Genomic DNA, 24,792 nt, shown 5'->3' on the forward strand with positions numbered 1-24,792 from the left:
CGCTCTTGTCCCTCCTGGGCCTCCCTTCGCTCCACTTCATTTTGCTCGAACATCTTTATCTTAGAGGCCACAGAGGTTTTCCCGTAGCTCTTGCTGTCCTCCCAGCTTCCTGGGGCCACGTTGACATCTCTGTGCCCCTGGGACACAGCACCTGCCTGCCCAGCCACGCACACCAACGACTCAGGCTCTGTTTGATGTGTCCCACCACTCACTTGCAGCTCTTCTCCACCTTCATCCACCAAGGCAGAGAGCCGGAACGTCTCACTTCCTTGGCACAATCCTAATACAGGGGACTGGAAGTGTGAGACGTCAGCAGCTTCTTTGGGAAGAGAGTCATTCTGCAGTGGTTGCCCTGGAGCTAGGTCACTGGCCCTGGTGGTTTCTCCTACTGTTGGGCTCCTGCCCTGCAGATCTTGTCCCACATTAAACTCTGAGTCCCAGTGTGGCTCCTGTGCTTTGGGATCAGCAATGTGAAGCAGCTCCCCAGCCATGGAACCCTCTTGGGGCAGGTCTCTCATGATGGCCTCTGTCTGTTTTTCTGGTTCTTCTGCTTGGGGTGGTAGCCCTTTCACACCAGGGCTTTTATCTTGGGGCAGTTCTTCCATCTCACAGCCTTCATCTCCAGTCAGCCTCCCTGATGTGGGCCCCAAACCTTGGAAGAACTCTTTTATCATGGGTTTCTCCTCCTGCAGTGGCACTTTGGGGGCAGGGACTTTGCTCTGTGCTGTGGCAGGGTCCATGTCCTGAGCCACCTCCCTGGTGGCTGTGTCTCTGACCTGGACTGACTCTGCTGCAATATCTGTGTTTTGGGGTGGTTCTGCTGCACCAGGACTTGTTCCTTGTTGTGGTTTCCATGAGGTAAATCCTGTATCTTGGTGTTGTTCTGCAGATTCAGGATCAGTTTCCCTGGGTAGTGCCACCTCCACGGAGGGGCCCATATCCTTGGGCATGCCCACCCCTCTCACAGGGCTGGTGTTCTGGGACAGCTCTGTGCCCTTGGGCTTGGTGCCTGGAGCTGGATCCACAGGGACAGGGCTGGATTGCTGGGGAATGGGTGGAGGGGCAGGAGCACTGGGTTTATTTCCCTCCAACCCCACAGTGTGAGCATGGCCTGGCCAAGACACAGCTGAGAGAGGAGACTTGGTCTCTATCTCTTCCATCTGAAGAACCACTCTGGCACTTTCCTCCTTGTCACCATCTGCTCCCAAGAGCTCCTCCCCTGCTGTGCACTGTGCTGGGCTCCCTCTGTGCTCCTCAGCCCCGTGGCCATCCCCTGCCAGGCCACATGGCTTTAGGCCTCCCACTGGGCTCTGCAGCTCTGTCTCCTCTGGTCCCACCTCCTGGGAATACAGCAGGGCTTCACTTCCTGCAGGTGCTCCATAGCTGGGCATCCCAGCAGATGCTTTCTCTGGCTGCAGGGACAACTCCTTCTCCCACCCTGAGAGGGTACGTCCCACCAGGTTGGTCCTGTCACAGCCCATCCTGGGCTGCTCTGGTGCTCCAGTAGGTTTTCCAGACACTGCCCTGTGTTGGTGACTTGCTGAAGAAGGGGGTTGGAACCCTTCTGCTGCAGGTGTTGCGTGCCCAGATCCCTCCCTGGATGTGTTCACTGTGGCTTCTGGTATTTCCTCCAAGCCAAGCCACTCACTGGTGTCCAAGACAAGTTGTGTTTTACTGTCCTTCTCCTCTCCCTCTGGATCTCCTAAGTAGATGATCCTCTGGGTCGCAGAAGTCTCTGAGCTGTCATCTCCAGCCTTCACTTTGGTTTTCAGGAGCTCTGTGGCAGTGCCTGGCACTCTGGCCTCCTGTTTCCTGGAGGCTGCAGAAGCATGCTCATTGGAGAGCACCTTGCCTTCTCCCTTGGGATGCTCTGGTCCTAAAATCCTGGCCCTTTGTCTCTCTTCAGGCTGTTGACAGGGCTTGGGCAGCCCCGGCTCACCACTGGCTGCTCCTTCACCCTGGGGCTCCTTCTCTGTGCTGTCAGTGGGCAGATGTGCTGTCTCTGGACTGTCTCTGCTTTCCTTCTCATAGATCTCATCCTCCCAGACAGACTCAAAATCCTCGGGACTGGCAATCATTTTGGCTCTCTTCCGTGTGTCCAGGGCTGCAGCTGAAGGCTCTTCCTGGCCTGTCACTTCCTTGGCTTTCCCTACTGCCACCTCCACCTTCAACAGGCTCACACTCGTGTTCACCTCCGAGGTACCTGCACGTGATTCTTCCTTCTTGACTCCCAGAGCTTTCCTCAGAGCTACTGCTTCCAGCCTAGGGGCTTCTCTCTCTATAAATACCCAATGCTCTGAGCCCTGCATTGCAATTGGAGCAAGAAGAGTTAAATGCATCAGACACACCGCACCCAACTGCTGCTGGCACAAGTAGCACGGCTGGTCTGCCTCACACAGCAATGGCTACGTCATTATTATTATAATTCTAATTAGTAGTATTAGTAGTAGTGTTCTCAATGTTATAGTTGAAACAGGGTCTATACAAAGATCCTGGTAACTTGCTGAGGGAGATAGGGACTGAAAATAAGGGGCTGATGCCATGATAGGGAATAAGCCACTGTCTCCAGCTGGGCCCCCCTGTTTTCAGCTGGCTATAGCAATTCCCAGGGGTGAGATTTCATTGGAAGCAAGGGTCTGTGTTTTGGGTAGCTTCACGCTCAGCTTCATCCACGTGCCCTAAGAATATGTCAGACTGCCAACAGCATGAGCAAGGAAAGAAACCACCCTTAGCCATCAGAAAGGCCCTTTCCCCTTCCTACCAGATGCTGCAGCTCAGATTCCCCCCAAAGACCATCCCTCCTTTCCAGCTCATCAGGGACATCTCCAGAAGCCATAACTGAGCAGAGGTTTCCAGCAATGCTGAAACCAAGCAGTTCAGAAAATGTAACCTGTAAAAGGTTACCTGTCAAGTGTAAAAGACCACAGGTTTGGCAGCTGAGACAGGTATAGGGGCTGCAGCAAGGACCAAGCAAAGGCTGTGAAGAGTCCTGCATGGACACAGCATGGACACAGCAGGAATGTGGCACACCACACCATGTATCTGTGATGTTGGTGGGGGGATACCAGGTCACTGCTGCTATGGACACCTAGTACATCCCATGTTTGTCCTGCAGGTCAGCAGAAGGCTTCACGAGTGCCAAGAACGAAGCACTGTTAAAATCCAGCCACTTCTGGAACAGCCAGTAGAACGTAAACCACAGAAATATAGTGGCAGGAGAACGTGTGCACCATGAGGCAGCCCAGCGGCCTCTGCAGCTGCCCCAGGGAGCACACATGGGGGCAATGCTGGGGGCTCACCGTGGGGCTGGCACTGCCCATGGCACAGCCTGCCCAGGCAGAGCTGCCTGCAGCAGAAGCAAGGATGGCCCTTGGGGGCACCAGGATGCGCTCCAGTCCCAGCGAGAGGGCTGGCTGCCCACTCCCTGCTCAAATCAGGAACAATAATCCATGGAAATGTGAGCCATGACCCATTCAGGAAGAATGTTTGGAGCAGTTGCACCCAAAATGGAAACCTAGTGACTTATACTGGATAATGGGAAACACATGGGCAGAGGGGAGCAGAGCCAGAGGGAAGGTAAGAGAAGATAACATCAGAAGAGAAAGAAAGGAAAACCAGATACTAGTGGTAGGGCTTCCACAAGGAAATAGGTGAAAGTCCCTGGCAGAAAAATGCCATTCCCAGCTCCTGCCTTCTTTACCAGCTGCCAAAGGAAGCACAGATCCCTCAGCACAGTGCCCCAGGTATTGCCCTGCAGCACCCTGCAACAGCCCCTCTGTCTGTCCCCATGCCCTGGGCTTTGCCAAGAGCCTGGCAGCCCCTGAAAATCCCCCTGAGTGCCCACAGAGAAGCACACAGGGGGCTGTGCTGGGGTACAGCCTGCTAGTCCCCAAGTAAACACCCAGCCCTCTGAGGACACGGAGGTGCTGGCTCCTTGCAGTGCCAGGACAGTTATGGGGTTGGCCCTGTGCACTGCCAGCTGTGCTCCTCGCAGGGCAGGAAGGTCACTCTCCTCCACTGGTGGCAGATGGATCCTTGCCAGGGACTCTGCCATGGCAACTGCACCCTGCCATGGCCAGGCTACCCTGCTGAGCAGCCAGGTCTGAAGCAGACCCATCCCTCCCACCTCCCCACAGCATCGCTCGCATGAGCCTCTCCCATATTCCATCACGGTGCGCTCTCAAGCACCATCTGCTCTCCAGGTCCCTTCCTCTAGACCTGCCTCCAATGCAGATTTTGCTTCTTCTTAGTCTGCGGAAATCACAATAGAGCGCGTCGGTGCCTTTCATGAGCACCAGGTTGCACCTTGGATGTTCACAGCCAGGTCTGACCTGTAACGGCAGCATCATCCCTAACTGGGCAGCTTGCTGGGCTGCTGGGATGCCCAGGCTGGTTTCTGGTATTCCCTCAGCACATCCTTCCATTCAGCAGCAATGCTCATGGGCAACTCAGCCAGGAGACTGCTCACTTTCCTGAGGGTGCAGCAGTTTCTCTCCTGCTCCTGCCCTGTGGTCCCATTGCTGAACCTTCTCTCAGCCAGGACAAGGATGGACAGGTTGTGGGCATACGTACAAATTTCTTCAGCAAAGCCCTCTCACACCTCTTCTCCAGCTGCAAACCAGTCTTTTGGAGGAGACCTTCCCTGGGCAAAGATGAATTTCTTTGGGCTGCTTCTCTGAGTTAAGGCCTGAGATAGATAGATCAAAAACTCTGCTGAAGCCTGGAACAGTGTCTTCATCCATGACAGCACCTCTTCACCAGTAAGGAATACCCCAAAGCTTCAGATTTATTTCTAAACCAGCTTCCTTCTCCTCAGACTCTTGGGTGAGCCCAGTCCAAGGGAATAGTCAGGTACTCTGTGGTGTGCGGGAGTAGTTGACTGAACTCTGCTCTGGAGGGCTCAATGCCAGCTCTGGCCACAGCTCTGGTTCCACAGCTTGTGACAGCCCTTGTGTCTCCAGAGCCTGAGGACTCTTGGAGCAAATATCTGGATACTTGGGCATGTCCTCCAGCAAAGCAGAGAACTTGTGGAGCTTTGGAGGTCCATGGGCTGGCAAGACAGAGTATGTGCCAAGGCAGAGCTGAGGCTCAGAAGTGATGATACTGGGAAGGGTCTGTCCATAGACCAACCTTGACTTCCCAAGCGATAATTTACTTTCACACTTCCCTGCCCTCTCTCCCCTCAAATCATCTGCTCTAGAAACAGGAAGGCCATTCCCACTGTGGCCTATGCATCACAGGAGAGTAAGCTGATAGAGTGGGAAGAGGTGATATCAGGGAGCAGAGACAGCCTTTGCCCCTGCCAATGAGGGCCACAACCTGGGAGAGCCCAGGGCATGCAGGAGGCTTCTCCCTTCAGATCCTTCAATGTCTCTTCTGTTCTTTGCTCTCAGAAGTCTCAGCTCACCCAAGAGGAAAGCACAAGCCTTGTGGCAAGAATGAGGGAATCTGAGATGTTGAGACAACACACTGGACTGTTTTACCACTTGAAGCTGGAGAGGCTCCTGGCACCTCACAGCACAACATTCCAGTCCTGCAGCAGCAGTGGGGATAGAGGGATGGAGGGAAGGGTCAACATGTATGGCTAGGGGTGATAGACTGCTTAACCTCAGTGGGCCTGAAGCCCATGGGAACTGAGGGACTTTCCGGCTGTCATGAGAGATCCAAGCTCTGCAGATGTGCTGTCCTCATGCCATCACCCTCTTGGGGCCATGAATTCCTCATGGAGACCACCGGTCAGGGGAGGACAAGTTCCCACATATCAACTGCTGAGTCTCAGCCACTGATGCCTGGAGAGAAATCACCGGTGAGGCCACCATGGCACTTGTAGATGGATACCTGGCACCCCAAGGGTTTTCAGGGAGCAGAGGACAAGACTCTGAATCCAGAGATGTGTGTGCACCTCACTTCTGCTGTTTCTGTCCTCCAGCTCTGAAATACTGGCACACAGAGAGTGCCAGCAATGAACAGGAGACACTGCTGCAGAGCCCTTACTGAAGCCCAAGGCTGTGCCCAAGCCTCCCTCACACCCATCTGGGGACTGCTCCAGTCAGCCCAGGTTCAGGTTCTTGCCCATGCTGGCAATTTGCATAGACAACGGGCGATGACAGGGAGCAAGAGTGCACTCAGCCTTGCCCCTGCCCCATCTGCCCCCTCTCCCACACTGCCTCTGCCCCTCCCTGGGCCGCTCAGGCCGGACGTGCTCCCCAGCACCACTGGGCCAACCCTTGGGGCCTGCGGCCAATACACCAGAACCAAGGCTCAAACACCAGCTTCCTTCTGCTCAGTGAAGGTACCACTCTTGGTCCCTGAAGGTCCAGGAAAACACCCCTTCATCTGAGATAAACTGGCACACAAGCAATGCCAAGAGCCCACGCTCCTCACCCATGGGTACCACGTGAGGACATGGATGGCAGTATGACCCTGCTGTGCGCAGGAATGAGTCCAACACACCTGATGCCTCCAAAGATGCCCCTCTTCAGGCTTCCTGGGCCCAGGGAAAGTACAAGGGATTGCTAAGAACAGCTTGAGGCTGCCTGCCTGGACCTGGAGCAGCCACCAACAGAGTGCCTGTGTCATTGGGTCACCCTTGCCTTGGGACCCTCAACAGTGGGCTCCAGCATGGCCCCACACCCAGCAGGGCTGCACTGGGAGGTCTTTCCAGGGCCCCATCTCACATCCCAGCCAGAACAGTCAGGGGAGCAGGTTTCACCAATAGCCCTGTCCTGTGAGGGGTCCTGCCCGTCACCAGAGAGGGGACCCACCCTGGGGGGCAGCAAACAGCTGCTCTGCTAAGAGGGCACGAGCCCCCTTGGCAGGCCGGGGACTCCCACAGTGACAGGGGCAGAATGTGAAAGCAAGAAGTGGGGGGAGAGAGGACAGTGACAACCTCAGGAGAGGAGACAAGGCTTTTCTGTGTGAAAAACTCCATGCTTAGGGAAGGTCCATGCTCTGATGCAAAATCGTCTAGGGTGTCCTCTTCCATCGTCTGTGCCAGCACGGAAACCCCAGCACCCATGGGGAGAGAGAGAGACAGAGAGAGACAGAGACAAAGAAAGAGAGAGAGAAAGAGAGAATTTGAGAAGGAATGAAGGAACAAAGGGTGGGTAGGTGGGTGGAAGGATGGGTAGATGCATGGACAGATAGACAGACAGAGGTCACAGCTGTGCCAGCTTTAGATGCTCCATTCACATCTCTGCACTTGATATATTTGATAATAAAAGAGATGTGGGGTGAAATCCCTCTTCCTCTTCACAGCCGAGCATTTTGATGAGGGGGGGCACGAGCCCACCCTGGAGCCCTCGGTCTCCGGTCGTGCTGGGCACCAGCAGGCACACAGGCATGTCCCAAATCCCCTGCAGAGAGACCCCAGCCCAGCCACCCACAGTGCCCCAAGCCCTCCCCGCAGCCCAGCCCCATGGCAAGGCTGTTTCGGGGTGAGGGGCAGCCAGGGCAGAGCAGCCTCTCTGTGTGGCACCCACCCTGCCCAGAGCCATGCCACTGCTGCGGGCACAGAGATGCCCCTGGAGGGGAGAGCAAGGAGGAAGGGTCCCTGGCAGGGAGAGAGCATCCAGAGTGGCAGTGGGGACACTCTTGGCACACACTGCCTGCACCAAGCCCAGCAGGACCACAGGCCACAGAGCACCCAACTGTGCCACATCCACATCACTCATGCAGCACTGGGGGCTTTGTCCTGGCACCCCAACTCCAGCACCCTCCTATCACTCCCATGGTCCCAGTGCAAAGCCAGCAGGCAGAACACCCAAAGGGGAAGATGTGAATGTAGAATGCCAGCACAGCACCACTCACCCTCCACCTCCTCGCAACACCCAGGTCCTGCTGCTGAGAGCACAACAGGGCACCTCTGTGCAGGTGCCTGGTCCCACTCTGCTCGAGACACCCTCAGGCAGAAGCTGCACCAGCACTGCCCTGCAGGCTGCTGGTGTGAGGGGTGAGGAAAACCCCATCTTATGGGCCAATAGAGCCACAGGTACTCCCAAAACACCCCCAGAGGAAGAGCTGTTCAGTCCCCTACAATGCCCAGGCACACAGGGAGATTCCTGCCAGCAGTGTAAAAATGGTTAGTGTGATGCAAAACCTAGAGACACCCCTCCCCGCACCCTGTGTCCCCAGCATGGCACTCCCACTCGGGGCAGCACAGGAGCAGAGCCCCAGAGCTGAGGGACACCTCCCCACCGGATCCTGATCCCCTCTGTAAGAGAAGCAGCAGAACAAACCTCACTGGCCTTTTCAGGTGTTCCCTTTGGTGTTTCATCCTCATGCTTGGGTGAGGAAGAGGCTGGTGAAGAAGGCAGCCTCCTGTCCCGGTCCCTGTGAACCAGCTTGCTATTGGGCTCCTTCAGGGTCCGCTTCAGCTCATTAATGCTGGCCTGATGCTTCAGCAAAACATCCTCTGGCTTGTCTAAAAACTTGGGAAGGAGAGAGGAAAGGAGCAGTGATTAAAGCAGCAGCCAAGGCCAAAGGGATGAGCAGGGGCACTGGGAGGGTTTGTTCACCCTGGGCTAGAATTTAGTCTCAGTAGCCAAATGAGGAGCGTGTAGGAGACCCCTGGTCTGCAGGTCTCACTGCGGGGGGAGCAGCTCTTTCACTGCAGGAGGTAGCAGAAAGGCAGCATAGAGCCAAATACACATGGCAGGGGAAGGGCATGGCATGTCCTGGCAGCATCTTCAGGACTCCACGTCCTCCTGGCTGAGGATAAACTAAGCCTCCTGGAGAGGAGAATGGGCTCTCCCTTGGGATCAGCAAGGGATGGGGCCCCGTTGGAAACACCAGTAGCCTCCTCTGCTCCTCTCTGGCACCAGGCTCAAAGGGAGCCCCAGGCTCTGTCCCAGCAGGGCAGGTGACCAACATTTCCAGCAGAGCTGCTCTGAAATGGGCTCTGCCAAAGGGCTGGAGGTCAAGGCCTGGGCAGGGATATCCAGCATGGATCCAAGCCTGGATCCCCATGGACCAGCCTGGGGTGGGTGGGGTGGGTCTGACCTGCTGTGGAGAGAGGACAGCTCAGACTGTTCAAGTGCAAGGTGGGGTTCAGGTGTTAGAGCAGGACATAGCGAGGGCCCAGGCGCCAGGGTGGCCCCCTCATCCTGCCACAGAGGTGGGCAAACCAGCTCCGAGCAGGAACCCTGGTTTCTGCTTCCAACCCAAATTCAAACCTCTTCTGAGGTTTGAAAGGAGGCACCTAAATACCTCCCTAGTACCTCGTCAGCAACAGCCCAGAGACCCATGAGAGTCTCAGGAAAAAGCCCACCAAATTTTCCAGATCCCAAAGGCTCAGCACAACTCAGGAAAACTCCCAACCTGGACCCACATGTGTGAGCCACGGAGAGCTCAAGTGTGCCCACCTCTGGGCTCAGGGTGTGCCGGGCCGGGGCGCAGCACATGCACATGCAGTGGGGAAGCAATGAGGTGGGTGGGGGGGCTGGGACCAGTGCCCACTGCCCACTGCCCTGGCGGGGTCTGCCCCTGTGGTGCTGAGCAGGATGGTGAGGCTGTGTGGTGCCAGCGTGGACAACCACATCACATAGCCATGCTTGCTCCCATCAACAGCTGCAGCGAGGATCTACATCCCACTGTAACTGGAGGGGAAACTCCCAGGGAGCAACTGTGGATTTTAGGCCAGGATGAATCATTCCTGATGGGGCCACCAGGGACATGGCAGTTTGTACAGGGAGGGCTCAGCTTCCCTGTTCTCTGCTCAGCCCATTCTCAGGGTGGACAGACACTGGGTGGGTGCCAGTGCTGGCCCCTTGGGGCAGCTCAGAGCCCCTTTGCCCCATGAGGGTGGGATGGCAGCTGCAGCGCTGCGGGGAGCCCCAGCCTGGCTCTCATGGGGAGTGGGGGGCTGCAGGAGAGCGGAGCCACCAGGCAGGGCGGTGATGAGTCAGTTTGGGTCAGGCAAGAGCAGAGCGTGGGTCAGGGTGGCAGCGGGAGCGATGGGACCAGCTGCACAGGAGACACAAGGCAAGGTTAAGGCAGGGTCAGTAACACAAACAGAAGCCAGGTCACCCCAATGGGCCAAGGCCTTCCTGCCCCTGAGAGGGCTCACAGGTAGGATCAGGACCACCTTACTTAGTGGGATAGAAGATGCCACACGCGCTGGGCTGATCCCCAGCTGTCTGTTCATTGGGCTCCTCCAGCACCCAACCCCCTGCCCGACGCATCTTGTATTCCAGTAAATAGGGTGACACATGGAGTTGTTTTGGGAAGGATGGACAATATGATGCATCAATGAGGACTAAGATACTCCAGACAGAGAATACCTCCTGCTTGTGCCTGGGGGTTGTTTCGTGCTCCAGCTGGCAGCAAAGAGAGGGTTAAAAGTAACCAGCAGGTTACGAAGGAATTTGTCACAAACATCACAGTTAAGTTGATGGGCTGGTAGGGACACCCTCTCCCCTCGAAGTGGGGCTGAAATGGGCTGGGACAGCCCAAGGACCAGGGCAGGCAGTGGGTGGGCTGTGCACGGGCAGTGGGGGGAATGAACGGGCACCCATGTTCCTGGCCTGTCCCCATCCCCATCCCTGTCCCAGACCGGGACTGTTCCCAGATCTGGCCCTGCCTGGGGAGGAGCCTTTAGATCACCTGGAGGGCTCTGGGGACTCAGTTAAACCAAACCCCTCTGACCGCCTCACTTCCACAAGTGGGGCCAAGAGCCATATCCCAGGGGTCCCACCAGCCTGGGGCTCAGCTGACACAGGCAGGGCTGCAGGGTACTGTGCACCGAGGTGACCCTTCCTGCCTGCAGCCCAGCCCTGCTGCCTGTGCCTGGTCCCTGTCTGCCTACCCCTCCACCCCCACCCTCCTCTGCCCACCTCGGCTGTACCTTCAGCTCCTTGATTTTCGTCGGGGTGGTCACCTCCTCATCCTCCATTTCAGACTGCCTCCTGCTGCCAAACTCACCGTCCTCATCCTGCTTCTCACCCTCCGCCCCAGCATCATGGTTCTCGCTGACGGAGGCTGGACGTGAGAACTCTGCCCGTGGGGGAGAGCCCGGGTCACTGCAGCCCTGCCACCCCCATTCCTCCCCCATTCCCCCACCCCCTGCCCCTACCCTGCTAGCTCTTACCTGGGGATCAAGGAGCCCCAAACGCCCTGCAGCAGGGACAGATGGTCCCAGGTGTCCTAAGGCACAGGGAGCTGGGGGGAAGGTGTCCCCAAGCTGCCCAACCCCAGCCCTGCCATATCCCCCTGCTCACACACAATCTCAGCAACCACTTGGGGTGGGGATAGACCCTCTGCCATGGGGATGCAACTGGGGACAGCCCCCAGAAGGAAGCCCAATGCTGCTGTGACCCTGCTCAACTCAATGAGGCAAAGTAGAACCGAGCCGAGCAGCACCCGACTGCTCCCGCCAGCGGACCAATCTCCCTCCCCCTCCCCAATTTGGGGCATACCTCCATCAAGGCTGCGAGACATGGTGTACCGTTTGCTGGAGGAGCGCTCGAAGAACGGAGCTGGGCGGTCGATGAGGGCACTGGCCTGTCGCGTCTGCGCCTGCGTCCGCCCACTGTACCGAAACTTGGAGCCCATCACCAGGAAGCCCTTGGGGGGTGGCTCTGGGGACACCAGCCTAGGGGTCAGAGGGGAGGAGGGGCATCAGCAAACCCCAGTCAGGCCCCCCGGCACTGTGCCCCACATGTACCCACTGCAACAGAAGCAGAAGCATGTCTGCCTCCCAGAAGGGAGGCCGGGAGAAGGTGTCCTCACCTGAAGAAGGTGTGATGCTCTATGCAGACCTTCCAGAGCCGCTTGGCTGAGCGGTGGTTGGGCAGCTTGAAGCCAATGGTGCTCTCAAACTGTTCATACTTGGGAGAGACGGATATAGGCTGTTACAGGCACATCCTGCCCTAGGGGACATGATGGGATAGGACCTTGCCAAAGCCCTCAGGCTCCCCTGGCAGGAGCCATGACCATACAGAAAAACCCCAAAAGTCTTCTTCAAAGCTGTGCTGGGAAGGTCCATGCCACCCAGCAGGGTGATGGGATCACTGCCCACGCCTCTGGCCTAGGCACTTCCCTCAGCTGTAAATGGCTTTTCAGTGCAAGATGAATTCCTCCAAGAAACAAAAGCTTTTACAGCTGTTTTGGTGTGAGGGTATCGCTCTCCCTTTCAGATGTGCTGCCATTCCAGCCTGTTGGAAGACCCGGGGGGAAATGCATTCTCCCACCAGTGCACATAGAAGAGCAAAAATAAAGTCTGAAAATGAATGAAAAAATCTCCTGATGTTTTTTTTGTGAAGACACGCCAAAAATGGCCCTCAACTTCCCTTCCTGGGCAAACTCCCCACACCAGCAGGGTCATGGTGTATGTCAGGTAGGGATGGGAACCTGGGGCCCCTCAGCTGCTGAAGTCACGAGAGCATAGACAAGAAAATCCACGCCACAGGAGATGTGCTCTCTTGGACAGTGTGGTCATTCATGTGGGACCCTTGGGACAGAGGCTGGAGCCAGGTGAGGACATCCCCACTATCAGCCCCAGTGCCCACCATCAGCCCCAGTCCCACAGGACAAGCACTCTGCTGTGTCCCAGGGCTGCATGGGCACCTGGCACCCACCTCACCCGGGCGGATCTTGATGTAGAAGTTGCTCCTCTTGTAGGAAATTTTAAGGATCTTGGGCCAGGCGAAGCGGTTGATGCGCAGCCGGTCCCTGTAGATGAGGAGGCCGTTGGCGCAGACGCCCAGCATGATGTCAATGCCCTCTGAGTCCTGGAGGAGGGAAGGGGACAGGAGGGAACAGTTCAGTTAGCGAAGCAAGAACAAGCCTGGCCAATAGTGCCGTGCTCCCTCCTGCTAGGTGCTACGGGGGCCCTGAACCCCAGGTTGGTTGATCTCTGGAGCTCCTCTGGTCCAACACTCAGAGCCACCTAGAGCCATGCCAGGAGTGTGTCCTCACTGAGCCTTCACTCTGGGAGGAAGGGGTGGGCAAGAGGGGTGTGCAGGAGCAGGGTGGGATGGTGCTGACCACGGCTCTGGGAGCCCCATGGCCCCATACCTTGGCGTGGTGCAGGTCCACCCCGTACATGGAGAGCTTCTTGGCATTCTCCAGGAAGTGGACCTCTGCTTCCCCAGGGGTCATTCCGCTGCAGGGAAACAGAGAGGGGGACACGTAGGCAGGTGCCCCACCAGGTGAGGGTCAGCTCTCCAGTGCCATCCCCTCTTGGAGCTCACCGGTAAGTCTTGTGCAGCTCCATGATGCGTTCCTCCAGCTCCCGTGTCTGGTTGGGGGCGAAGCGGAGCTCACTGACATAGTTGCCCACGTGCTCTTCGGTGTCGTGGTCGCCCAGCTCGGCCTGGACAGCGTAAGAGCCCAGCAGAGCATGGGTGACGAAGGAGCAGGGCAGGCGCCCCGTGATGATGTCTGCACGGAGCTGCAGGCACAGGTAGTATCTGCAGGAGGGGGGAGAGGGTGAGAGTAGGGTGAGGGCATGTGCCCCCTGAGCAGGCTGGGGCTACCTGGGAGGGAGACGTGTGCCCCTCAATGCAGGCCGGGGCTCCCCAGGAAGGAGGTGTGTGGTCCCCACCTTGTGATGTCCTCTGTGAGCTGGGCAGGGTCTGGAGGGTAGAACTTCACAGTGAAGGCAAAGTTCCAGGGCCCACCTAGAGAGGGGAGAGGGCAGTCAAGACAGCACCCGTGAGGCTGCACACAGGGTGTAGAAGCATCCATGCATCCCCTAAGCCTGGCACAAGGCAGGGACAGGGGGCTGCAGAAGCTGCTTGGAGCACAGCCCTTGGGATACCAGCATGACCTGGTTAATCCTTCCCAAACGGCTGGGGAGAGAAAAGCATCACAGCTTCAGAAGCCATCAGCTCCTGATCATTATCACAGCATCACTGTCACAGCAAAAGCCTCCTGTGTCCCAGAAAATGACACCTTGGACTATAGGTGTCATTTCTGCCATCCCAGCAATGCAACATCATGGGCAAAGGCCCCAGGACGTGTCCCAGCAAGGACCCCCACTTTTTCCCCCCGTCCCTCTCCTCCCTGCTCAGGGCAAGTGGTGCTCAGAGAGGCACCATGTCTCAGCTCTGGTGGCACAGATGAGGTCCTTTGCCCCCCAGCGCCTCTCATGAGTAAGAGGAGAGGTGGGTAACACTTAGCTGAATGAGCATCAGCATCCCTGTCCCCAGGCCAGCTGGCAAAGGTCCTCTCTAGAGCAGGTGAGAAGGGGACACACTGTAGGACAGCCACAGCTGAGCTATCCTGGAGCTCCATGGGATACCCCAGGGCTGGGAAGGATGCACCCTCCCTGGGCACTTACTGCGGATCTGCTTCTTGATCTCCTTGGAGGGGTCCAACCAGTTCTGCAACAAGGAGACAGCTGGTCAGGGGGGTCCCCACCATGCAAGGGGCAGCTGTAGAGGGACCCCGCCGTGCTCACCTTCTGGCTGTCTGAGTCACAGAAGGTGAGACCGAAGTAGTCCTTCTCCAGGAGGTTGAGGTGCTCGCACACCATGTCAAAGAGGACCTGGCCTCGGGCGTGTTTCTGTCAGAGACATGGAGAGGCTGATGGTGAGCTGGCTCAAGGGAGACCCTTCAGGTGACCCCTAAAAGGTGCTCTCATCTGGCAGTGGGTTTCACCATGCCCCATCCCTGCAGCCCTGGGATCACCTGGGCTTTGCACCACTTTGGGGACACCCAGGTGGTCCCTGGGCTGCAGGGATGGGCTGCTGGTGGTAGCAGTGGTGGGATTCCCAAGTAGAGCATGGACAAACGAGAGCCACTAAGAGCCCAGGCCATGTGCAGCAATGGAGGGCACCCTTGGTATAAACAAATCCCAGAATGGTTTGCGTTGGAAGTGACCTTAAAGATTGTCTAGTTTCACCCCCCTGACATGGGCAGGGACACCTTCCACTAGACCAGGTTGCTCTAAGCCCCATCCAACCCAGTCTTGAACACTTTGAGGAATTGGAATTCCCCTGAATTTCTCTTTGTTACTGGTGGCAGTGAGGCCCAGGCTCCCTCATGGACACTGAAGAACAACCCTTCCCACGTGTGTATCTCCCCGATTTCCAGCCTGGTAGCTCCCATCTCCAATCTCCCCCCTCCAAGACATCCATTTACTGGAGCAACTTTACCAGGTGCCCCCTAGGATGGCAGCACAGCACAGCAAGCAGCACAGCACAGGCTCCTGCTTGCCCTCCAAAGCTTTTCCAGTACTTGCCATCAACTTTCCTGGGTCTTCTCCCTCCTTCCAACTTGGGTTTGAAGGTAGGGGCTCACCCATGGCACACGCTGGGGTGTCACACTGAACAGTTTTACTCCCCCATTTGATTTTGACTGAATTAAGGTTTAATTAAAACATAGGAAAAAGGCACAACTATTCCAACAGCGTCTGCCAGAAAAAAGAAGAAATGCAGCACTGGACTTTCTACCCCTAACCCTGTCCTCTGTGCCCCAGATGGAGAGCAGCACCTGTCTAAAAGTTGACCCCATTCTTGGGCAATGTGGCAAGGGGTATTGCTCTGCTCTGCTCTGCCAGCACCTGTGACCTGAGATTCTCCTGGCATCCCCGTTTGGTTGGCTAGTGCTCTGGGAAGAGCCAGGGGAAAGATGACCCCACTGGGGCTCATGAGCCACCCTTGTGCCCTGTCAGCTCCTTGAGGTGCTCTGCTCCTTTCCTCCTTCGGGAAGTCTTTTATCTTGCTGCCAACTCATCCTTCTACAGCTCTGTGAACAATTTTACCACTAAAGTGACAGCCAGGGCTGCTGGAGCACAGAGATCAAAGGCTCTGCTGCCTGTGCCATGGGCAGGGACATCCCCTCCCCCGGCTTCCTCGGGGTGTTCCCTCCTCTCAGGCAGCCACACTCCCTACATTCATCAATCCCACGCAGCTGAGACCTGGATCAGCCAGGACCTGCATACAGATCCTCTCCATGCAGCCAGCTTCAAGCTACTGACAGCAAACACCCGGTTACCTACTTGCCACAGCAAGGGCAAAGGTCTCCCTGGAAAAGGCTCTCAGATTTCTTCTTCTGAACAACCTCAGCTTTTCATTTTTAAGCAAAGTTGCTAGTCCCTAAAAATGTCCCTCCCTCCCTCCGGGCTCATGGCGCACATTGGAGCAGCACTGCCTTCTCAGCCTGCAGGCAGGAGACAGAAGGAAGTGCTGGAGATGGAACAGCTGCTCCCTCCGTCCCTCACTGCAGGCACTGCCTGGTGTCTGTCCCCTCTGTCCCTCCCTGCCGTGACACCCACTACCAGGGAACAGTGCACACCCACGTACACCCGTGTGTGCCCATGCCATGTGCCTGTGATGATGCCTAACGAGTGGGTGCCCTCAGACCCAGAGAAGGGTGCTGGACCACCTGCCTGTGCACCCTGCCCTGCCTGCATGCACGAAGATGCAGCCACAAGGATGTCCACATGTGTTCACTCTCATGTGCACATGCACACACGTGACACTACCTCGCCGTGTGCTCACTGGCCCACCAGCTCCATGGGGAGGGACAGCAAGGGAGAAGAAGATGAACACAGAGAAGATGGACACAAAACCACCTGGGGCAGCCAGGAGGGCCCCTGCATGTCACCTCCTTTGCACCGACACGTGTACAGATACCCGTGTGCACACAACCCCTGCACACATGGGACAGCCAACACACCGTGCTCTGGAGGTGCCGCAGCCGGGCTGGCACCAGGTGTGTAGTGCACGCACTGTCAGGCAGAGCTCTACCCCCAGCCATAAAGTTTCCAATTTAGACACTGTTTTTTGTTGTGAGTAGCTGCCAAATTTGCCTTCACTGGGCTGAAATTCCCTGCTGGGGTCTGTCTTTCCAGATTTTTTCCTTATGTTGAAATTTCAACTTAAATGGCTATTTCTGTGGATACTTTTCCCTAGGAGAGAGGTACGACAAAGCTACTTGCAAGAGCCCTGACATGAGGACTCGCTGGGCTGGGCAGATTCCCTGGGCTGAGAGTGTCCCCTCCTTGGTGCTAGCACAGCCACTCAAAGCCAAGACTCACCTCCACCTCACACTCATACTCGGAGGCATCAAGCAGGGTCACCCTGCACAGGGCACTCTTCACTTTCTTGGTGGTTTTCTGGGGTGACTTCTGGGTCTTGCTGGGGGTTGTTTTGTCAGAGAGCCCATCTGTCTCACTGTAGTCCTTGTCCTCCATGTCTGTGCCCTGGAATGGGGAGACACAGAATGTTACCTGGCACCACCGCCAGGATGGACACACAGAGGGGGAAAGCCCTCCACAGCAGGCAGCTGGTGGCAGGGAGGCTGATGACCTCTTAGGAGTCCTCAGTCGAGCCTAGTTTTCCCAACCCACACTGCCAGCACAAGCCAGGTCCCTGGAAAATGGTCACCTGGGGGCAGTTCAGCACCCAAAACCTCCTTGCCCGACAGCTCAGCTCCCTGGCAACTCTGCAGCCAATAGCGGGTGCGGCTGCTGCTCCCAGCCCTGCCCAGGGCAGCTCAGCAGGGGACACGGGACCACTTGCTCCCTCCCTGTGCCCCGACCTGCACTGCCATTCCCAGCCCCGTCAGCATTCCAGGCTGCCGCATGGCTCCTTCTGCCTGTCCTGCCCTGCCTGCAAGGAGCTGTGTGGGCAGCTGTGCAGGCAGCTGGCAGAGCCACCACCACCCTGGCTGGGGGGGCTCCCCTCCAGTACGTTCCCCTCGGGCACAAGGGATGTGCCCACTTCACTGGGCTCCTGCAGCCCCCGCACCGCAGCAAGGCCACAGTGACGGACAGCAGTGAGCGGTGGCACACCCTCTCCTCTGCTGCGCCTCCCCCTCCTGCCTCTCGTGGCACCCGTCCGTCACCCACTCACTGGCTCCATATTTCGGGCATCGGACTGTGCCCCGGGCTTCTCGTTGGCGTCGCTGTCCCGGCCGGTGGGGTTGGGGGCTGCGGTGGGGCCGTGGGCAGCCGCCTCCAGCTGCTGCTGCGGAGCCTCTTCCTGCGCATTCCTCACCTCCGACCCGGGGCCCGTCTCCGTGGTCATGGCTGCTGGTCACCTCGCTCTGCCACCGCCACCCGAGGAAGAGACAGGAGGGGTCACTGGGGTCACACGGGCATGGACGACGTTGGCTAGGCAGCCAGCAGCTGGGATGCCCTGGCTGCACGGGAGCCTTGGGACAAGCCCATCTCTGCCCCACTGCCTGCATGCATGGATCCGCTGCCAGACCCCGGCTCCCTGTCCACTCACGGATCCGCTGCCAGACCGCGGCTCCCTGTCCATGCACAGATCCACTGCCAGATACGAGCTCCCTGTTCTTGCATGGATACTCTGCCAGACCTCGGCTCCCTGTCCACTCATGGATCTGCTGCCCAGTGACAGGGACCCACCACAGGCAGGGCTTGGCTCACGCCCCATCTCTGCACTCACAGTGGGCAGTGAGGCTGCCCTGACCCCCTGCTCCCCCCAGCCCTGCACCCATAGGTACCTTCACTCATGTTTTTTAGCAGTGGGAGGAAAAACAAGGCTGTGAGTCAGGGGAAAGCCTGCACTGACAAAGGAAATGACAAACATATTCCCACGGTCGGCGTGGGACCCTGTGGAGCAGCGAGATTCCTGCCTCCAGCCCCAGCTGCCTGTCCAGTGTATGATGCAAAAACAAACCCAGGGCCAGGAACAGCGAGGGGAAGGTACTTTCCATGCCGGGGTGCTCAGCAACATGTTTTTAGAACATTTATGTTTTTGAAACCTTTTATGCCAATGTAGTGTGGGCTGGCAAGAGCTCCCGGGATGATCCATGCACCAAGGTCATGGAGCACCCTCTGGACCATCACCCACCTGTCACTCAGGCTGCTCAGGCCCCACCAGCTCCCCATCAGTCTGTGCAAGATCTGCTGGGATTGCCCCCATTGGAGTGTCCGAAGGTTGTGGTTGGACGAGGCAGCTCAATCAGAGCATCTCCCTGGGGTCACATCACCCACCCTGCCCATGGAACAGCCACACCAGCAGCCCTGAGTAATGCCTGCAGCACCATAAAACCTGCACTTTAGTGGAGTGTGTAAGCCCACACAGGATATTTCTGATCCCCATTCCAATTCCAACCCCCTGCCATGGGCCGGGACACCTTCCACTAGACCAGGTTGCTCCAAGCCCCATCCAACCTGGCCTTGAACACTTCCAGGCATGGGGCAGCCACAGTTTCTCTGGCCAGCCTGTGCCAGGGCCTCACCACCATCACATGGAAGAATTTCTTTCCAATATCCAATCCAATCCTGTCCTCTGGCAGTGGGAAGCTATTGCCCCTTGTCCTGTCTCTCCAGACCCTGGTAAAAAAGTCTTTCTCCATCTTTCTTACAAGCCCCCTTCAGGCACTGGAAGGGGCTCTAAGGTCTCCCTGGAGCCTTCTCTTCTCCAGGTGAACCCCCCCAGCTCTCCCAGCCTGGCTCCAGAGCAGAGGGGCTCCAGCCCTTGGAGCATCTTCGTGGCCTCCAACAGGTTGATGTCCTTGTGCTGAGGACCCCAGAGCTGGAGGCAGCACTGCAGGTGGGGTCTCACCTAAGCAGAGCAGAGGGGCAGAATCCCACCCTCACCTGCTGCCCACAGTGTGGAATGAGCCCAGGACATGACTCGTTTCTGGGTACCAGCACATATGGCCAAGTCACATCCAATTTGTCACTGACCAGGACCCCCAAGTCCCTCTCCCCAGGGCTGCTCTCAACCCACCCAGCCCTCAGCCTGTGCTGATGCTCGGGGCTGCCCTGACTCAGATACAGGATCTTGCACTTGGCCTGGTTGAACTGCATGAGGTTCACATGAGCTCACTCCTCCTGCCTGCCCAGGTCCCTCTGGATGCCACATCCCTGGTGAATCTGCTGCACTGCTCAGGCTCAGTTCAGTGTCACCCACGGACTTGCTGACTTTCTGTTACAAAGCAAACCCATCCCACGCCACAGCTCCTGTTCCTCCACCGCCCTTCAGGTGTCCTCAGCAGTGGGAAAATATGAAACCTTACCCATAAAAATGGCTAAAACTGACTCCAGGGGTGAGAGAGAACAGAGAGGAGGTAACAGAGAAGACACAGGAGTCAGCCTGTGCCTCCTGCCACCAGATTCGGCAGTGCAGGATCATCTGGGAGCATCCCCCTTCCATGCACACAGGTCAGTGACGCTGCTGCTGGCCATGCTGGCTGTGTGGTCACCACAGAGGGACTCTGTTCACACCAACAGGCCCAGGATTTCACCACCCTGCCCCAGGGCCACACTCTTCTGGCCATGACAGGCAGGACAACCTGCCACAGGCCCCTGAGCAGCATTAGTTCAGCTCCTCCTGACAGACCCCACTGCTTGGCCAAGGGCACCAGAAGCTTTCAAGGGTCACCAGTGGTTTGGTTTTTTCCACAGAGAAAACAGGGCTGCTGTTTTTCCACTGCAAATTCAAGCAGTTGCATGCTCCCAGCTCCAATCTTTGTCTGGATCATTCCTAAGTGCTTCTGCCTGGATCTCAGTGTGTGAATTTTTTAATCAATATGAAATCTCTCAAATGATAACCATCCCTTCAGGCCAAAAAGACGCTGGGTTTTTCACTTAAGGTTTCTAAACTTTCTTCCAAACTACTTTTTCCCTCCGCAGTGGGAAGCATTGATCCCTGAGGAAATAAGGTCTTTTTTTAAGGGTAGTAGGCTAGGAATTCATCCCACCTTGCCCAGCCAGACCTACTTTTGCATATTAAGCTCCAGTTCCAAGCAAGGAGCCTGACCTAGGGACCCTGACTACCAGCTGAAGCCCGTGAGAGCACAACACAGCAGTGCCGGGGTGGCAGACCCCTGGTAAAGGAGCTGGCAAACTCCCAGGGACCATCTCCCTGCTCACATCATGACCTTGCTTCTCCTGCCACCCTGCTTTGGAACCCTGGCCACCATCCCCCTTCCCTGGTCCCAGTAATTCCCACTGCACGCTCTTCCCTCCTGCAGCACCACGTGTCTCTGTGCCTGGGCAGAGACACAGGGCTCTGTACAGCCACAGAGGAAACCCCAGCTCAGATGGATCCCAGCCCAGAAAGGGCCCATTGAGCCCATCCCTGTGGCATTGCTCCTGCCCCAGCAGTGTGGAACACAGGGGGGAGGATCAAGCCCCTCCAAACTTTGGATGGGCTCAGGAGGAGCAGGGAGCCCCTCAATCTCTCACCTTGCAGCCATGGTGGGGAGACTCCAGTCCCCACACAGGGTCATTGCTGGGGTATGAGGGTCAGGGAGCTGCCCCAAGGGAGTTGGGGTTGGCAGTGGGGCAGTGGCCCTGGGCATGACACTACTGCAGCTGAGCCCTGCAGCTGCACGGCCCCAGTGGAGGGGCCACACTGGCACCGCCACGCTCCTGGGCACAGCCACAATGTCTGCATTCAGGGGTTGGTGGGTGTGGGTGCCACAGCCGCGTGGGCAGTGCTGCTGCTCAGTGCTGCTGCCCACAGTGGGGCTGAGTGGAGAGGTCGGGAGCACGGAATCAGGCCTCTGCCAGCACTGCCACTCACCCCAATGCTACTGGCAGCCAGGGGGCTCAGGGCTGGCTGGCACTGAAGGTCAGCACCAGCCTGGCAGCACCAAGCCCCTGGGGATGGTGGCACCAGCCCCTAGAGCTCTGGCCAGCAGTAGGATCCACCCTCCATGGAAGCCTGGTCATCTGCTCCCGAGGCTGTGGGAGGACACCAAGGCCAACATGACCACCAGCACCCCAACTGTCCCTTGTGCCAGGCTGGGAGTGTTCAGCACCCTGAGGGCACCTGCAGGCTCTGAAGGGACCTGAGATTCACAGTGAGGCAATCACTGCAACCTGCCTCAGCCCCTTCTCCCCACTTTTTTCCCCATGGCCTTTTCTGTGGCATTCGAGAGCTCCAGAAGCAGATGTTGGTTATCATGGGAGCAGCTCTGTGGCTCAGACAGGAGCTGCCCCTGATGTGGAGGTGGCAAGCAAACCTCAGACAGCACGCAGCAGCCGTGAAGTGCTGCCTATCACACAGCACCTTCTGGATGCAGAACTCAGCTTCTGCTGCCCTCCCCATGCAGGAGACTCTGGTGTGGGGGACCATGGGTTGAGAAAGGACACAGGTCCCAGCGTGCTGCCAATGGAATAGTTTCACTGACGATTTCCACCACAAACCTTTAAAAGAGATATACACCACAACTGCAGCGAACTGGGTAGAGACAAATAGAGATGCTGTCCCAAATAATTTTTTTCTAAATATTTCCCACAGAAGGAGCAGGACCCAATTCCGTTGGGTGCCAGCCTTTACCAGGCTGTCCCAGCCCTTCCCAGTACCTAGCCTTTCTCGTGCATGTCCCCTTGGGAGTGCAGCCAAGGCTGGAGCAGCTCCCATGCTGAGGCTGGCAGTTGCCTGGCAGCAGCTGGAGAAGGCAGGAGGCATCGGACACCGTCCCCCCAGACCCTTCCCCATGCAGGATGATGGCCGAAGGGTTCCTCTGCACCCATCGGCCCCGGTGCCATGCACCCAGTTTTCAGTAAGGCCACGTTTTCAGCACAAGCCCAGTTTCCAGCAAGGGCTGGCTCAATTCTGCTGCCGCTGGACCCCTATGGACTGGGGGTTGTTCTCCTAAGGGGAAATGGCTGGAGCTGAAAGGAGCCCCAGGCTACTGGAACAGGCACGTGGGAATGGCAACTGCAAAGAAAGCCTTAGCAGGATCAGAGGCAGACCTGCTGGTCAAGCCTGCAATCTCCTCCCCTCATCTCCCTGCCTGCTCCTCCTTCCCTTGGTGTTTTCCTCTTCCTCCCCCTTCAAGCCAGAGTATGGATTCACAGCTTTCCCAGATGCTCTGCCCCAGCACTTCCCCAGCACATCCTGCCTCCAGCGTCCAAAATGCTCCCCACTCAGAACCTTCCCTTCCCTGCCACCTCCAAGCTGGTTTTGCTGCAGCCTGCTCTCCCCTTCCCCTGCCCAGTCACTCCCAGCTGCCAGGATGGTTTCCAGGGCTGACCATCCCCCTTTGCTACTTGGCTCTGTTTCCCCCCCCACTCTCTGCCGAGGCTGTTGCCCATCCCTGAGGTTTAACCTCTGGACCATCACAGTCCTGGGCAGATCCTAGCTCCATGCTGAGTGCCTGAACGGGGCCTTGCAGGCTCTAGCATAACTAGGGTGCACAGAGCTGGATGACACCCCAGCACCCTCCTACCTCACCACCACTGAGGGTCCATAGGGCTGATCCTGGCAGCAAAGTTCCCCACCGTGCTGTGGGACAGATGGCTGCTGCAGAGACAGACAGAGATGAGGAGCACCCTGTAGGGGTGGCAGTGGCTGTGTGACAAAGGTCAGGGGGTCCAGGTACTTGCCAGCCCCCAAGGACAGAGGTGCTCACCAGAGCTGTGGCACCCAGCACCCCTGATGGGGCAGGGGCTGTGCTGGCAGGGGACAGGCAGGACAGGAGCACAGGCAGTGCCATGCAGCCATCCTGGAAACCTGAGAGGAGCCTGGTGAGGAGTCCTGGGGATCCTCTGGGGACACAGAAAGAGCAAACAGGGAAAATAGCCCCAAAGCCCTGGCAATATATGGCACCCTGAGCCCCACTGCCCCTACTGAGCCCTGCTGCCAACCTGAGCCCTGCTGCCCCCCAGCACTTATCCCCTGGCACAGGACGTGCAAATCCCCAAAATGCTCTGCAGCAAAGCTCAGCTCTCCTGTGCTGCTCTGCAGCAGGGCCAGAGAATCACATGAGCTATTTATGGTGAAGCAGGGGAATCAGAAACAGAGAGTATCCCCAGCTCCTGAAGAACGAACCCCACTTATCCTCACCGGTGACTGGCAGAGGCAGAGATCTGCAGTGCCCTGAGTGGTTTCCCAGCTGTAAAAGTGCCCTGTCATAGAATCACTAAGTTTGGAAAAGACCTCTAAGAGCAAGTCCAATCATCTCCCCTCCCAGGCTCCACGACTCGCATCCCACCCAGCTCTCCCCAGGGCACCCACTGCTGGCTAAAGCCCAGAGCATCAGCAGCAGTGCCGAGCATTGTGCAGTGGCCATGTCCATGGTGGGGCCCTACCTTGGTGCAAGCTCCCCATGGCTCCAGCATGGCTCATCCTGCTGGGCTGTCGCTGTGCCCGAGGCAGTGCTTTATACAGAGCCGCCTCTTCCCGCCCTCCCCCCGCAGTGACGGATGGATGTGCACTGCAGCTGCAGCTGGGCTGGGAGCTGGGCTGCCTTCCCAGCCCTCTGCCAGGCTCCCCACTCCCAGGCATTCTGGGCCTGCACCAGTGCCCTTGGCATGGTGGGAGGGTCCCACTGGGAAGCTGGCACCAGCCCCATCACCTCCCTTGCCTGAAAACACCTGACTCATCCCAGGCCAGGCACCAGATTGTGCTCCTGCAAGGATCCTTCCCCGTGTATGCCCTGGCAGGGAAGGAGAGCTCAGCTCCTCCATGGGAACTGGATCCACTGTACATCTTCACCCCAAGTTAACCTGGCACAGTCCTGCATCCCACTCATCCCTTTCATGGGTCTTGTGGCAGCAAACACTGTGACCCTCCAAACCACGTCCCCAAGCACCGTGTTAGCACCAGTCTGCTCTGAGATGTCCCAGCAGCGGGGGCTCAACAAAAGCTCTTTCATCAGCCCTGTCCAGGGGGAAGTGCCAAGTGTGACACCCAGCACATCCCTGTCTCCTGGGCCCGAAGCTCCTCATCCCTCCTTTGTCCCCTGGAAGGCACAACACCACAGAGCAAGCACTGGGACCACGCACTGTAGGGGTGCTCATACCCTGCAACACAGAGCACAGGAGGTCCAGGAAGCCCAGCACTGACCCTGCTGTGCAGAGGGAATGATCCTGCCATCAGCAGGCAGTGGGGACAGCCAGAGCACAGGCAGGAA

General features: G+C 57.5%; 1 protein-coding gene across 9 annotated transcripts in view; it reads right to left on the bottom strand.

The window, feature by feature from the left end:
- EPB41L1 (erythrocyte membrane protein band 4.1 like 1) overlaps nt 1–23,988 on the bottom strand; it is a 37,820-nt gene extending 13,832 nt beyond the window's left edge. Inside the window, exons 1-13 of one of the 9 annotated variants that reach the window (XM_029965305.1) lie at nt 23,969–23,988; nt 16,985–17,149; nt 14,402–14,506; nt 14,282–14,324; nt 13,544–13,619; nt 13,191–13,409; nt 13,015–13,102; nt 12,576–12,728; nt 11,728–11,825; nt 11,415–11,590; nt 10,844–10,992; nt 8,238–8,429; nt 6,890–6,988 (exon numbers count right to left, since the gene is read on the bottom strand). In XM_029965305.1, the coding sequence (XP_029821165.1) occupies nt 6,890–6,988; nt 8,238–8,429; nt 10,844–10,992; nt 11,415–11,590; nt 11,728–11,825; nt 12,576–12,728; nt 13,015–13,102; nt 13,191–13,409; nt 13,544–13,619; nt 14,282–14,324; nt 14,402–14,506; nt 16,985–17,140 (1,554 nt within the window). In that variant the 5' untranslated portion in view covers nt 17,141–17,149; nt 23,969–23,988. Of the gene's footprint in view, nt 1–6,889; nt 6,989–8,237; nt 8,430–10,280; nt 10,317–10,843; nt 10,993–11,414; nt 11,591–11,727; nt 11,826–12,575; nt 12,729–13,014; nt 13,103–13,190; nt 13,410–13,543; nt 13,620–14,281; nt 14,325–14,401; nt 14,507–16,984; nt 17,150–17,255; nt 17,339–17,696; nt 17,713–17,801; nt 18,030–23,968 lie in introns of those variants that run through there. The other 8 variants (XM_029965308.1, XM_029965302.1, XM_029965310.1 and 5 more) reach the window with 8 other exon arrangements.
- Between the last annotated feature and the right edge of the window lie 804 nt (nt 23,989–24,792).

The sequence above is a fragment of the Manacus vitellinus genome, unplaced genomic scaffold, assembly GCF_001715985.3.
Source record: "Manacus vitellinus isolate BGI_N305 unplaced genomic scaffold, ASM171598v3 scaffold_97_pilon, whole genome shotgun sequence".
NCBI lineage: Eukaryota > Metazoa > Chordata > Aves > Passeriformes > Pipridae > Manacus > Manacus vitellinus.